Genomic DNA, 16,217 nt, shown 5'->3' on the forward strand with positions numbered 1-16,217 from the left:
TCTAGCGTTGCCAGGGAGCCGGCGGCTGTACGCGTATGGCGTCCCTGGTTGCTAGGCGCCGGGCTGCACAGACGAGCGGACCCCGGCGCCTAACAACAGGTCCCATTACTCTGCTTTAGAAACTGGTTACTATGAAGCGGTTCTGGGTCCTATCTACGGTATGGTACCCTAAAGCCAGTGACCTCCCATGGTGCATTGCACATGCATGCGTAGAATACCGTTGGCAACATCCAGGACTGATACAAAGAGCAGACTGGTGATCTCCGGTAGTGAGCTCAGTTCTCAGTTTGCCTTCATGTGGCTGAGAACCAACAAGTAAGCTACAGAGAGTTATTGTAATACTTACCTTTGTTAACTCTCTTTCTTCGAGGTCCATAGGGATTACAATGGTGAAGGACTTAGGCACAAACAGTTTGGTATCCCAAGATGCATTGGTCCTTCCCCCCTATACCACACCTCCATGCTCAGGCATGCTCAGTTTTTCCAACAAGCCCAAGGGAGGAGCAGGACATGAGAGAATGAAGATTGAGGCACACACAAGAACACACACTCTGACAAGAGTAGGGAACCGGTGACCAAGAAGGGTCACCTATAGAAGCCAGGTGCATCAGGATGAGCACCCTGTGGACCTGATCAGCCTCAAAGAAAGAGAGTTAACAAAGGTAAGTATTGCCATAACTCTTAATCTTCTTCTTTGGGTTCCATAGGACTCCACATGGATTACCATGGGGAGATCCCAAAGCAGTTATTTAAGGGAAGGGATGCTCCTCAGCGGATAGAAGAATCTGGTATCCAAATTAAGCATCTTGGGAAGTGATTGTATCAAAGGCATAGAACCTAAGAAAGGTGGGAAAAACCATGAAGCCACCTTGCACAGTTGTCCTGCAGACACGCCACGGTGTGCTGCCCACGAAGGACCCACAGAGTGAATAGAATGAGGTGAAACTGTACGCCGGGACAGGAAGGTCAGCCTGAGTGCACACTCGTGATATAGTCATACGAATCCATATGGCCAGAGTCTGTCTGCTGGTCACCCACTCTTTTTGAGGCCACAAAGGACAAAGAGGAAGTCTGATTTACGAAGGGAACTGGAACGATCCACATAACTCCTCAGAGCACCGACCACATCAAGGGAGGGCTCCCCAGTCGAAAGTTTGGAGAGAGGAAGGCCACTACCACAATTACCTCATTAATATGGAACTGGGACTAGTATGTAGAACAACCCTGTCCCTATAAAAAATTAGAAAGGGGAAGCGACAAGACAGCGCTCCCAAATCGGATATTCTGCGGAAGCAATAGCTAGCAGGAACACGGCTTTTGTTTTCGTTAACCACTTTAGATCCACTGATTCCGGAGGTTCAAATGGAGGCTCCTTAAGAGCTCTGAGGACCACTGATAAATCCCATGGAGCTACCACAGTTGCATATGGAGGTTGAACATGGAGTACACCTTGGAGAAAGGTACAAACATCCAGTAGGTAAGTCATTTTTTGTTGGAACCAGGTGGAGAGCGCCGAGATGTGCACTTTCAACTTTGCCAAGCAAAGTCCAGCTTGGAGGAAGGCGAGAATCCTAGATATTCAAAAAAAAACTGTTGGTTATAGGACATTGTAGAGTACCACAGAAGGTATGTATGCCACACCCGATAATAGATACGGGCAGATTCCCGGTTTCTCGCTTTAAGCATTGTCTGGACAACCGACCGTGAGAATCCCTTTGCCCTTAGTATTGCGATCCGGGTAACTGGACGTTATTTTTTTACCAGTTAGATGTCTCCTGAGATTGGCTCAGCGTGCCAGGGCTGGGTCATAACTATGTTTTGTTCTACAGTTCATTGTTGGGTTACCCGCAGCGCTGGCTCAGCGGCCTTCTTAGTGTGTTTCACTTAGCTTAGTTTCACTTAGCTTAGTGTGGCACTCTCAGCCCCGTCGCGGCCGTCACCGCCGCACCCGTGATCTTGCCGCCTGGAAGCTGTGTGGCGACCTCTGTGTACTGGTCTTAACTCAATTGGAATTCAGAGACACTCTTTGATGGTTATTGTCTTATCGCACCTTCTATGACTCTTATTATTTAATAAAAACCTTAAAGTCCCCTCCACTTGTCGTGGTCACGCCTTCGGGCAATGGTGCTACAGTTCCTGTGCATGTCTAGGAGTCCCATCTCACCTCCTAAATTCCGGTAACCGTCACCTCCTACAACAGAGGCTTCCCGCTACCAACACCAGCCCTCAGTTGTGACACTTAGGATGGACGACTCAAGAGCCACACCGTCAAATATAGATGAGCTAGGTCTGGATGTAGACAGGGACCCTGAGACAAAAAGTCTGGTCGTTGGGGAAGTGAAAAGGGAGCATCTATGGATAGGTACTGTAGATCGGAGAACCAATGACATCTGGGCCCTGTCAGGACTACCACTATGATGGCACCTCCTTCTTGTTTGAACTTCCAAAGACCCTCAGAAACGTGAAACCAGAAGGAAAACATAAGGCAGATGGAAGGTCCACTGCATTGCCAGGGCATCCATGAAGGCTTCTTCGGGAACTCTTGTCCTGGACACATATACTGGAACCTTGTTGTTGTATCTGAAGGTCATGAGATCCACATCTGGTTGGCCCACTTGTCAAACAGGAGCTGGAAAACCACTGGGTGTAGGGACCACTCTCCAATGTGTACATCGTAATGGCTGATGAAGTCTGCTTCCTAGTTTAGAACTCCTAGGTCATTTACGAGGGGACTGGAAATAACGTGGAGTCATTATGGGTTGAGATTTTGAGTTGGGGGTAAAGATACAAGAAAGCTTTTAATAGGGACATGCTTCAAACCGCCAGATATTAGTGTGTCTGATGAACTTACAGCAAATCAAAAAGGCGGCAGGAATGGGGGAGGTCATTATCATTGGGGACTTTAAATACCTGGACATAAATTGAAACACCGAAATAGTAAATACAGCAAAGGGTAACAGGTTCTTAAACATGCTAAAAGATCATTACTTGTCCCAGGTAATCGAGGATCCAAATAGGCATTGGACTATACGGGACCTAGTACTAATAATGAGGAGATAATATCAAATACTAAAGTGGTGGAGACTTTGGGAAATAGTGATCATAATATGATCACATTAGATCACATTAGATATCAGCTTCCAAAAACAACACTATAAGGGTCTAACTAAGACTTTAAACTTTAGAAAAGCTAATTTCAACTTGCTGAAACAAGCAATGAAGGACATCAGTTGGGAAATTGTATTTCATGGTAAGAATACGGCTGAAATGTGGGCTGTTTTTACAACTGTGCTCAATAAGTACACTTATTTGTTCATTCCCAAGGTCAACAAAAACTGGCTTAATAAGGTGGTCAAGGAACAAATGGTTAAAAAGAGGCGAGCTTTCAAAGCAGTTAAGTCTGATGGGAACGCGGAACCATTCCAGTTCTACAAGGAATGTAACAAACAATGCAAAAAATAATCAAAGCAGCAAAAAACAGAAAACAAAAAACAAATTGCAAAGGAGAGTAAAACAAGCCCCAAAAAGCTCCTTAAATATATAAACGGTAAAGGGTTAAAAAACGAGATTTATTGTAAGAACTTACTGTTGTTAAATCTATTTCTGCGAGGTACACTGGGCTCCACAAGGAATAACATCGGGGTGTAGTGTAGGATCTTGATCCGAGGCACCAACAGGCTCAAAGTTCTGACTGTTCCCAAGATGCACAGCGCCGCCTACGTACACAGGAGCTCAGTTTCGTTAACCAGCCCAATGCAGTAGCTGGTACTAGAGACGACAATCGCTCGTAGCCAATTACACCATACACTCACCACAGGAGAGGGTGTCAGCGGCTAATGCCACACCAACCCAAAGAAGCTAAGTACGTCAGGGTGGGCGCCTTGTGGAGCCCAGTGTACCTTGCAGAAAGATTTAACAACGGTAAGTTCTAACCATAAATCTAATTTTCTGCTGCTGGGTTGTTAGGGTCTCCTGCCCTGTGCTGCCACGTTGTCATGGCAACCGGGAGACAAGTGCTAGCGGAGTAACCTGAGCGCAGCTGATACTCCGGTTCGGGTCTTTTGCTGTGCAGTGGTTACAGGCTCTGTGCACGGCAGGGGATCCGGTGTTGGTTTTTGTGCTCACAGTCTGTGAGGTCTGAGTGGGGCGTGGACAGCACCTGCTTTATAAGGCCTCTTCTCAGGTTAAGCAGATGCTGCTGAATCTTTGTTGGTTAGTCAGTTCCTGAAAGTTAGCCAGTACTGTGTAGCTTTGTATTTGTTGTTGCTTACTGCAAATAGGCCTGGGGATTTGGTACTACACTCTGCCAATCCAGACCTAGCAGTAAGACTGGAGTCAGTCGTTTAACTTGCTGGGGTTCTTTTGCTACTCTGTGAACTTAGCAAGTTTGCGGCTGTATTCTCAGACTTGCCTGCCTAAATCCTGTCTCACTGTGCAAGGTGTTCAGGTATTCAGTTTAGTGGCAGTAAGCTGAAGCTGTGCACTGCAAGTGAGGATTAGGATTGTGGAGACTCTCCTTGTGTCTATCATTCCATCTCTGACCAAGGACTTTACTGCCACACCCGTTGGTAACCCTTTAGGGTTTTTCTGTTGCCCTTAGCAACAGCATTTCGGGTTCTCTACGTATTAAAACACAACATCTTGCTTTTTCCATCTGAGCATTACTAATACTAGGGAGACACCCAGTTTCTTAGCCTCTGGGCTTCTCTGTTCACTTTGTGTTTATTTTGTTACCCTATCACCTTCTGTGTACGTAATGTCATATTCCCCAGTCTGTCTGTGAGTTCATTTGTTTTGCATCCCTATCCGTTCAGACACCAGTACATTCCTGCAGGCACTGGTGTGCATAACAGTTCAAACACCAGTACATTCCTGCAGGCACTGGTGTGAATAACAGTTCAGACACCAGTACATTCCTGCAGGCACTGGTGTGCATAACAGAGGTACACTGGGCTCCACAAAGAATAACATTGGGGATGACCTAAAGCAGTTCCTTATGGGAGGGGACGCACTGTAGCGGGCACAAGAACCCGGCGTCCAAAGGAAGCATCCTGGGAGGCGGAAGTATCGAAGGCATAGAACATTATGAATGTGTTCACCGAGGACCACGTAACCGCCTTGCACAATTGCTTAAGGGTCTCACCACGATGGGCCGCCCAAGAAGGTCCAACAGGCCGAGTAGAATGGGCCTTGATAGTAGCTGGAAGACCAGCCTGTACATAAGCATGTGCAATCACCATTCTAATCCATCTGGCCAGGGTCTGCTTATTTTAAGAGATTTTGTCTTCGGATATATATTTCTCTACACGTGTGTGTTACACCGTTACCTGCGCACTTCTGCATCCGCTACTATATATAAACCTTAATAATAAACTTCTGCTTATTTTTTATAACATTATAGTGATGTGTGTAATAACTCTCTTCATGTGATATTCGTTATGGTTAACCTTCTGTTATAAACACCCAACTGAGAACAGGGCTGATGGCGGAGGAGGGTGTAGGATAAGAGATTGCTGTAGTGACTGCGCAAGGAGAATATGTGACTCTTTTCTGTAATAAGTGTTTATTACTCACCTGTGCTGATATCTGTAGGGATTTCCTCCTCCTTACACTGCTGATCACCCCTCACATACGTCTCCTCTTCTTCTCCCTCCGTATCTTCTGCCTTTATATCAGTCACACACGTCTCCTCTTCTCCCTCTATATCTTCTGCCTTTATATCAGTCACATACGTCTCTTCTTCTCCCTCTAGATCTTCTGCCTTCATATCAGTCACATATGTCTCTTCTTCTTCCTCTATATCTTCTGCCTTCATATCAGTCACATACGTCTCTTCTTCTCCAGATATATCTTCTGCCTCCATCTCAGACAGACGTTCTATCTTAATAACCCAAAACACAGTATCATGACATTTGCATAGTGTTACAGTGAGATGAAACAGTATAATATCAGTGTATAAGACACACAGCTCCTCTACAGATCATATAGTGACAGTCACTTTGGTATATTGGCGAGACCCTAAATCCCACCTACCTGATCCTCCAGTGGGGTCCTGTGATTCTCCTCCGTAAAATCCTGTACAAAGCCTCCCAATAAGCTGTTTCTGTTTCAGTTAATTACTGTGTTTCAACCAACATATGAAAATGATGATCATTTTCATTTGTTTGGTATGAATGGTTAATCATACACCTGACTATAAGCCTACAAAAGCTGACTTTGTGCAAGTGTACCTAGAGGAATTGATGCTGTTTTCAAGGCAAAAAGGTGGTCACACCAAATACTGATTTTAGCTGTCTCTTTTTGGTCATTCACTTTCCAGTTTATTAACTGATAAAAACAAACTATTTACACTAGTGTCACAGTGACGTCACATATCTATAGTAATAACACAGGGGACTTCCGGTGGGCGGTGCACATGAAAGTGGCTGCATTTTTGGAAAGGGCCAAGCTGTGTCATCTTTGAAGGTAGCAAGCCAAGGAATGCTACCACCAGCCTGACCCTGAAGTGGGGCTCGAGGAGGTAAATTGACCCGGAGCATGGTCCATGCAAGGACCGTCGACTACTACAAAGGGAGACCGAAGGTGAAGGGACTGTTGAAGTGGCTGCAGGTGATAAGCGAGCAGTTCCTCTCACAAAATCTGCCACGCTTCCTTAGTCTGCTTTATTCCCATGGCCCCGTACTGCCAGATGTCCATCGGGTACAGAGGTTGCAGTGGACGGTCAAGTGCAAGTGGATTCCCGTGGCGGAAAATGGTGTCCTGTGCAATAAAGAACACAAGGGCCTAGCTCAGGCATGCCCAACCGCGGTCCTCAAGGCACACCAACAGTGCAGGTTTTAGTGATATCCAGGCTTTAGCAGGGATGGTTAAATCAAAATAACTGAGGTACTAAATAAGTCACCTGTGTTCAAGCCTAGATATCACTAAAACCAGGACTGTTAGTGTGCCTTGAGGACCGAGGTTGGGAAACACTGGCCTAGCTACAAGTGGTGGCTTTAATGGCCCCTGTGAGAGGGGAGGAACATCTGTCCAGGAGAGCAAGGAAAGAACAATCCACGCGGCTGGCTGGAGAACAACGCTGCTTGGGGAGGAACATCTGTCCAGGAGAGCAAGATAAGAACAATCCACGCAGCTGGCTGGAGAACAATGCTGCTTGGAGAGGAACATCTGTCCAGGAGAGCAAGGAAAGAACAATCCACGCGGCTGGCTGGAGAACAACGCTGCTTGGGGAGGAACATCTGTCCAGGAGAGCAAGATAAGAACAATCCACGCAGCTGGCTGGAGAACAATGCTGCTTGGAGAGGAACATCTGTCCAGGAGAGCAAGATAAGAACAATCCATGCAGCTGGCTGGAGAACAACGCTGCTTGGAAAGGAACATCTGTCCAGGAGAGCAAGATAAGAACAATCCACGCGGCTGGCTGGAGAACAACGCTGCTTGGAGAGGAACATCTGTCCAGGAGAGCAAGATAAGAACAATCCACGCAGCTGGCTGGAGAACAACGCTGCTTGGAGAGGAACATCTGTCCAGGAGAGCAAGATAAGAACAATCCACGCGGCTGGCTGGAGAACAACGCTGCTTGGAGAGGAACATCTGTCCAGGAGAGCAAGATAAGAACAATCCACGCGGCTGGCTGGAGAACAACGCTGCTTGGAGAGGAACATCTGTCCAGGAGAGCAAGATAAGAACAATCCATGCAGCTGGCTGGAGAACAACGCTGCTTGGAAAGGAACATCTGTCCAGGAGAGCAAGATAAGAACAATCCACGCGGCTGGCTGGAGAACAACGCTGCTTGGAGAGGAACATCTGTCCAGGAGCGCAAGATAAGAACAATCCATGCAGCTGGCTGGAGAACAACGCTGCTTGGAGAGGAACATCCGTCCAGGAGAGCAAGATAAGAGCAATCCACGTGTCTAGCTGGAGAACAATGTTGTTTGGGGGAGAGCGGAACTGAGGTTATTCTCCAGGAAGTTAGGCCCAAGCCGGGTGTCGCTAATATTACAGGAGGGAGAGCCCAGGCAATGGTAAGAATCTCTGGCCATGACAGTCCCTGATCCCCTCGTTTGGTGGCTATAAATCACTGTGGTATAACGGGTCAGAGATGGAGGCTGTCCCCGATAACAAACCCTCGCAGGAGTGCAGCGATGGGCAGTGAGAGAAGTAAGCAGCAGATCCAGCAAGCCCACGGGGAGAAGGGAGGGCAGTGGCTGAATCGCCATAGTTCTGAAAGGGGCAGAAGATACAGTGACCCCTGAGAGTGGAGGAAGGTGATAATAACATTTTACTCACCGGTAAATCTATTTCTCGTAGTCCGTAGTGGATGCTGGGGACTCCGTAAGGACCATGGGGAATAGCGGCTCCGCAGGAGACTGGGCACATCTAAGAAAGCTTTAGGCTATGACCCTCCTCCAAGCCTCAGTTAGGATACTGTGCCCGGAAGAGCTGACACAATAGGGAAGGATTTTGAATCCCGGGTAAGACTCATACCAGCCACACCAATCACACCGTATAACTCGTGATATTATACCCAGTCAACAGTATGAACATAACAGAGCCTCTCAACAGATGGCTCAACAATAACGCTTTTAGTTAACAATAACTATATACAAGTAATGCAGACAAACCGCACTTGGGATGGGCGCCCAGCATCCACTACGGACTACGAGAAATAGTTTTACCGGTGAGTAAAATCTTATTTTCTCTGACGTCCTAGTGGATGCTGGGGACTCCGTAAGGACCATGGGGATTATACCAAAGCTCCCAAACGGGCGGGAGAGTGCGGATGACTCTGCAGCACCGAATGAGAGAACTCCAGGTCCTCCTCAGCCAGGGTATCAAATTTGTAGAATTTTGCAAACGTGTTTGCCCCTGACCAAGTAGCAGCTCGGCAAAGTTGTAAAGCCGAGACCCCTCGGGCAGCCGCCCAAGATGAGCCCACCTTCCTTGTGGAATGGGCATTTACAGATTTAGGCTGCGGTAATCCCACCGCAGAATGCGCCAGCTGAATTGTGCTACAAATCCAGCGAGCAATAGTCTGCTTTGAAGCAGGAGCACCCAACTTGCAGCTGTCCTGGAAACATACATTTTCAGGGCCCTGACTACGTCCAGTAACTTGGAATCCTCCAAGTCCCTAGTAGCCGCAGGTACTACAATAGGTTGGTTCAAGTGAAAAGCTGACACCACCTTAGGGAGAAACTGAGGACGAGTCCTCAATTCTGCCCTATCCATATGGAAAATCAAATAAGGGCTTTTACATGACAAAGCCGCCAACTCTGATACACGCCTGGCCGAAGCCAAGGCCAATAACATGACCACTTTACACGTGAGATATTTTAGATCCACGGTTTTCAGTGGTTCAAACCAATGTGATTTTAGGAAACTCAACACCACGTTGAGATCCCAGGGTGCCACTGGAGGCACAAAGGGGGGCTGAATATGCAGCACTCCTTTTACAAATGTCTGAATTTCAGGTAGTGAAGCTAGTTCCTTCTGGAAGAAAATCGACAGAGACGAGATCCGTACCTTAATGGAGCCTAATTTTAGGCCCATAGTCACTCCTGCCTGTAGGAAGTGTAGAAATCGACCCAGTTGAAATTCCTCTGTTGGGGCCTTTCTGGCCTCACACCAAGCCACATATTTTCGCCATATGCGGTGATAATGCTTAGCAGTTACATCTTTCCTGGCTTTAATCAGCGTAGGGATGACTTCTTCCGGAATGCCATTTTCCTTCAGGATCCGGCGTTCAACCGCCATGCCGTCAAACGCAGCCGCGGTAAGTCTTGGAACAGACAGGGCCCCTGCTGCAGCAGGTCCTGTCTGAGCGGCAGAGGCCATGGGTACTCTGAGATTAACTCTTGAAGTTCCGGGTACCAAGACCTTCTTGGCCAATCCGGAACAACGAGTATCGTTCTTACTCCTCTTTTCCTTATTATCCTCAGCACCTTGGGTATGAGAGGAAGAGGAGGGAACACATAAACTGACCGGTACACCCACGGTGTCACTAGAGCGTCCACCGCTATCGCCTGAGGGTCCCTTGACATGGTACAATATTTTTCTAGTTTTTTGTTGAGGCGGGACGCCATCATGTCCACCTGTGGTCTTTCCCAGCGGTTTACCAGCATTTGGAAGACTTCTGGATGAAGTCCCCACTCTCCCGGGTGGAGGTCGTGCCTGCTGAGGAAGTCTGCTTCCCAGTTGTCCACTCCCGGAATGAACACTGCTGTCAGTGCTAACACGTGATTTTCCGCCCATCGGAGAATCCTTGTGGCTTCTGCCATCGCCGCCCTGCTTCTTGTGCCGCCCTGTCGGTTTACATGGGCGACCGCCGTGATGTTGTCTGACTGGATCAGAACCGGTTGGTTTTGAAGCAGGGCCTTTGCCTGACTCAGGGCATTGTAAATGGCCCTCAATTCCAGAACATTTATGTGTAGGGAAGTCTCGTGACTTGTCCAAAGTCCTTGGAAGTTTCTTCCTAATGTGACTGCCCCCCAGCCTCGAAGGCTGGCATCCGTGGTCACCAGGACCCAGTCCTGTATGCCGAATCTGCGGCCCTCCACGAGATGAGCACTCTGCAGCCACCACAAGAGAGACACCCTGGTCCTTGGAGACAGGGTTATCAGCCGATGCATTTGAAGATGCGATCCGGACCATTGGTCCAAGAGGTCCCACTGAAAAATTCTGGCATGGAACCTGCCGAATGGGATCGCTTCGTAGGAAGCTACCATCTTTCCCAGGACTCGGGTGCAGTGATGTACCGACACCTGTTTTGGTTTTAGGAGGCCTCTGACCAGAGATGACAGCTCCTTGGCTTTTTCCTCTGGAGAAACACTTTTTTCTGGACTGTGTCCAGAATCAGTCCCAGGAACAGTAGGCGTGTCGCAGGAACCAGCTGTGACTTTGGAATATTCAGAATCCAACCATGCTGGTGTAGCACCTCTTGAGATAGTGCTACGCCCACTAACAACTGCTCTCTGGATCTCGCTTTTATCAGGAGATCGTCCAAATATGGGATAATTGAAACTCCCTTTTTTCGAAGGAGTATCATCATTTCGGCCATTACCTTGGTAAATACCCTCGGTGCCGTGGACAGGCCGAACGGCAACGTCTAGAATTGGTAATGACAATCCTGTACTACAAATCTGAGGTACTCCTGGTGAAGATTGTAAATGGGGACATGTAGGTAAGCATCCTTGATGTCCAGAGATACCATGTAATCCCCCTCTTCCAGGTTTGCAATCACCGCCCTGAGCGATTCCATCTTGAACCTGAATTTTTTTAGATATGTGTTCAAGGATTTTAAATTTAAAATGGGTCTCACCGAACCGTCCGGTTTCGGTACCACAAACATTGTGGAATAGTAACCCCGTCCTTGTTGAAGTAGGGGCACTTTGACTATCACCTGCTGGGAATACAGCTTGTGAATCGCCTCTAACACAGCCTCCCTGTCTGCGGGAGTCGTTGGTAAGGCAGATTTGAGGAAACGGCAGGGGGGGGTAATGTCTCGAATTCCAGCTTGTACCCCTGAGATACCACTTGAAGGATCCAGGGGTCCACCTGTGAGCGAGCCCACTGATTGCTGAAATGTTTGAGACGGGCCCCCACCGTACCTGTCACCGCCTGTTGAGCCCCAGCGTCATGCGGTGGATTTAGCTGATGAAGCGTGGGAGGACTTGTGTTCCTGGGAACTGGCTGAATGCTGCAGCTTTTTCCCTCTACCTCTGCCTCTGGGCAGAAAGGACGCGCCTCTACCTCGCCTGTTCTTTTGGGGACGAAAGGACTGCACCTGATAATACGGTGCTTTCTTTGGTTGTGAGGGGACATGTGGTAAGAAAGCTGACTTCCCAGCCGTTGCTGTGGACACTAGGTCCGAAAGACCATCCCCAAACAACTCCTCACCCTTGTAAGGCAAAACTTGTCAATGTTTTCTGACAGGGATTCCGACCACGCCGCTGCAGCACTGCACATCCAGGCTGAAGCAATAGCTGGTCTCAGTATAACACCAGTGTGTGTATATATAGCCTTCAGGAGAGCCTCCTGCTTTCTATCAGCAGGCTCCTTTAGGGCAGCCGTATCCGGAGACGGTAGTGCCACCTTTTTTGACAAACGTGTGAGCGCTTTATCCACCCTAGGTGGTGTTTCCCAACGTGACCTATCCTCTGGCGGGAAAGGGTACACCATTAGTAATCTTTTTGAAATCACCAATTTTCTATCGGGGGAAGCCCATGCTACCTCACACACATCATTTAATTCTTCAGAAGGGGGAAAGACTACTGGAAGTTTTTTCTCCCCAAACATAATACCCTTTTTTGTGGTACCTGGGGTTACATCAGAAATGTGTAAAACATTTTTCATAGCCTCAATCATATAACGAGTGGCCCTAGTGGACATTACGTTTGCGTCATCGTCGTCGACACTGGTATCAGTATCTGTGTCGACATCCGTGTCTGCCATCTGACGTAGCGGGCGCTTTAGAGCCCCGGATGGCCTTTGAGACGCCTGGGCAGGCACGAGCTGAGAAGCCGTCTGTCCCACATTTGGCATGTCGTCAAATTTTTTATGTAAGGAGTCGACTCTTTCGCGTAATTCCTTCCACAAGTCCATCCACTCAGGCGTCGGCCCCGCAGGGGGTGACAACACATTTCTAGGCACCTGCTCCTCCTCCACAACAAACATGTCGACACAGCCGTACCGACACACCGCACACACACAGGGAATGCTCTGATAGAAGACAGGACCCCACAAAGCCCTTTGGGGAGACAGAGTGAGAGTATGCCAGCACACACCAGAGCGCTATATAATACAGGGATTAACTAAATTATATCCCCTTATAGCTGCTATACACTTATATTGCGCCTAAATTTGTGCCCCCCCCTCTCTTTTTTACCCTTTCTGTAGTGTAGTCTGCAGGGGAGAGCCAGGGAGTTTCCTTCCAGCGGAGCTGTGAGGGAGAAATGGCGCCAGTGTTCTGAGGAAGATAGCTCCGCCCCCTTTTCGGCAGACTTTTCTCCCGCTATTTTCTGTATTCTGGCAGGGGTAATTATCACATATATAGCCTCTGGGGCTATATATTGTGATATTTTTGCCAGCCAAGGTGTATTTATTGCTGCTCAGGGCGCCCCCCCCCCCCTAGCGCCCTGCACCCTCAGTGACCGCAGTGTGAAGTGTGTAATGAGTAGCAATGGCGCACAGCTGCAGTGCTGTGCGCTACCTTGGAGAAGACTGATGTCTTCTGCCGCCGATTTTCCGGACTCTTCTTGCTTCTGGCTCTGTAAGGGGGCCGGTGGCGCGGCTCCGGGACCGAACATCAATGGACGGTTCCATGCGGTCAATCCCTCTGGAGCTAATGGTGTCCAGTAGCCTAAGAAGCCCAAACTACCCACAGTTAGGTAGGTTCGCTTCTTCTCCCCTTAGTCCCTCGGTGCAGTGAGCCTGTTGCCAGCAGGTCTCACTGTAAAATAAAAAACCTAAAATATACTTTCTTTTCTAGGAGCTCAGGAGAGCCCCTAGTGTGCATCCAGCTCGGCCGGGCACAAGATTCTAACTGAGGTCTGGAGGAGGGTCTTAGTGGGAGGAGCCAGTGCACACCAGGTAGTCCTAAATCTTTCTTAGATGTGCCCAGTCTCCTGCGGAGCCGCTATTCCCCATGGTCCTTACGGAGTCCCCAGCATCCACTAGGACGTCAGAGAAAATTCATAACAGGGTCCCGAGCAAACAGGAGGGACAAGGAAAATGCTCCAGACACCGCTGACAATGCTGCAAAACGTTATTTAGAGCGAGGGGGGATTACCATAGTCAGATAGTGGAAGAATCCATGTGGGAGATACAGGCCGGTTCTGGGACAGGACCACCATCAGGAGAACACTGGGTGGTAACGTATACATGTAACGCTGATGTGACTGGTTCTCTGATGAACTATACTAGTCAGACAGCAGAAGAATCCATGTGGGAGATACAGATCTGTTCTGGGACAGGACCACCACCAGGAGACCACTGGGTGGTAACGTATACATGTAACGCTGATGTGACTGGTTCTCTGATGAACTATACTAGTCAGACAGCAGAAGTATCCATGTGTGAGATACAGGCCTGTACTGGGACCTGACCACCATCAGGAGACCACTGGGTGGTAACGTATACATGTAACGCTGATGTGACTGGTTCTCTGATGAACTATACTAGTCAGACAGCAGAAGTATCCATGTGTGAGATACAGGCGTGTACTGGGACCTGACCACCATCAGGAGACCACTGGGTGGTAACGTATACATGTAACGCTGATGTGACTGGTTCTCTGATGATCTATACTAGTCAGACAGCAGAAGAATCCATGTGGGAGATACAGGCCTGTTCTGGGACAGGACCACCATCAGGAGACCACTGGGTGGTAACGTATACATGTAACGCTGATGTGACTGGTTCTCTGATGAACTATACTAGTCAGACAGCAGAAGAATCCATGTGTGAGATACAGGCCTGTTCTGGGACAAGATCACCATCAGGAGAACACTGGGTGGTAACGTATACATGTAACGCTGATGTGACTGGTTCTCTGATGATCTATACTAGTCAGACAGCAGAAGACTCCATGTGGGAGATACAGGCCTGTTCTGGGACAGGACCACCATCAGGAGACCACTGGGTGGTAACGTATACATGTAACGCTGATGTGACTGGTTCTCTGATGAACTATACTAGTCAGACAGCAGAAGAATCCATGTGGGAGATACAGGCCTGTTCTGGGACAGGACCACCATCAGGAGACCACTGGATGGTAACGTATACATGTAACGCTGATGTGACTGGTTCTCTGATGTACTATACTAGTCAGACAGCAGAAGAATCCATGTGGGAGATACAGGCCTGTTCTGGGACAGGACCACCATCAGGAGACCACTGGGTGGTAACGTATACATGTAACGCTGATGTGACTGGTTCTCTGATGAACTATACTAGTCAGACAGCAGAAGAATCCATGTGTGAGATACAGGCCTGTTCTGGGACAGGATCACCATCAGGAGAACACTGGGTGGTAACGTATACATGTAACGCTGATGTGACTGGTTCTCTGATGAACTATACTAGTCAGGCAGCAGAAGAATCCATGTGGGAGATACAGGCCTGTTCTGGGACAGGACCACCATCAGGAGACCACTGGGTGGTAACGTATACATGTAACGCTGATGTGACTGGTTCTCTGATAAACTATACTAGTCAGACAGCAGAAGAATCCATGTGTGAGATACAGGCCTGTTCTGGGACAGGACCACCATCAGGAGAACACTGGGTGGTAACGTATACATGTAACGCTGATGTGACTGGTTCTCTGATGATATATACTAGTCAGACAGCCGAAGAATCCATGTGGGAGATACAGGCCTGTTCTGGGACAGGACCACCATCAGGAGACCACTGGGTGGTAACGTATACATGTAACGCTGATGTGACTGGTTCTCTGATGAACTATACTAGTCAGACAGCAGAAGAATCCATGTGTGAGATACAGGCCTGTTCTGGGACAGGACCACCATCAGGAGACCACTGGGTGGTACAGTATACATGTAACGCTGATGTGTCTGGTTCTCTGATTAACTATACTAGTCAGACAGCAGAAGAATCCATGTGTGAGAAACAGGCCTGTACTGGGACCTGACCACCATCAGGAGACCACTGGGTGGTAACGTATACATGTAACGCTAATGTGACTGGTTCTCTGATGAACTATACTAGTCAGACAGCAGAAGTATCCATGTGTGAGATACAGGCCTGTACTGGGACCTGACCACCATCAGGAGACCACTGGGTGGTAACGTATACATGTAACGCTGATGTGACTGGTTCTCTGATGAACTATACTAGTCAGACAGCAGAAGAATCCATGTGTGAGATACAGGCCTGTTCTGGGACCTGACCACCATCAGGAGACCACTGGGTGGTAACGTATACATGTAATGCTGATGTGACTGGTTCTCTGATGATCTATACTAGTGAGACAGCAGAAGAATCCATGTGGGAGATACAGATCTGTTCTGGGACAGGACCACCATCAGGAGACCACTGGGTGGTAACGTATACATGTAACGCTGATGTGACTGGTTCTCTGATGAACTATACTAGTCAGGCAGCAGAAGAATCCATGTGGGAGATACAGGCCTGTTCTGGGACAGGACCACCATCAGGAGACCACTGGGTGGTAACGTATACATGTAACGCTGATGTGA

At 48.4% G+C, this 16,217-nt stretch overlaps 1 protein-coding gene across 2 annotated transcripts in view; it reads right to left on the bottom strand.

Moving 5' to 3' along the window:
- Window positions 1-16,217, bottom strand: part of LOC134983734 (oocyte zinc finger protein XlCOF6-like) — a 59,562-nt gene that overhangs the window by 30,415 nt on the left and 12,930 nt on the right. For both annotated transcript variants that reach the window (XM_063949381.1, XM_063949380.1), the window contains exon 2: window positions 5,575-5,881. In XM_063949381.1, the coding sequence (XP_063805451.1) occupies window positions 5,575-5,863 (289 nt within the window). In that variant the 5' untranslated portion in view covers window positions 5,864-5,881. The remainder of the gene's footprint in view (window positions 1-5,574; window positions 5,882-16,217) is intronic.

Source organism: Pseudophryne corroboree, assembly GCF_028390025.1.
Source record: "Pseudophryne corroboree isolate aPseCor3 chromosome 3 unlocalized genomic scaffold, aPseCor3.hap2 SUPER_3_unloc_22, whole genome shotgun sequence".
Classification (NCBI taxonomy): Eukaryota; Metazoa; Chordata; class Amphibia; order Anura; family Myobatrachidae; genus Pseudophryne; species Pseudophryne corroboree.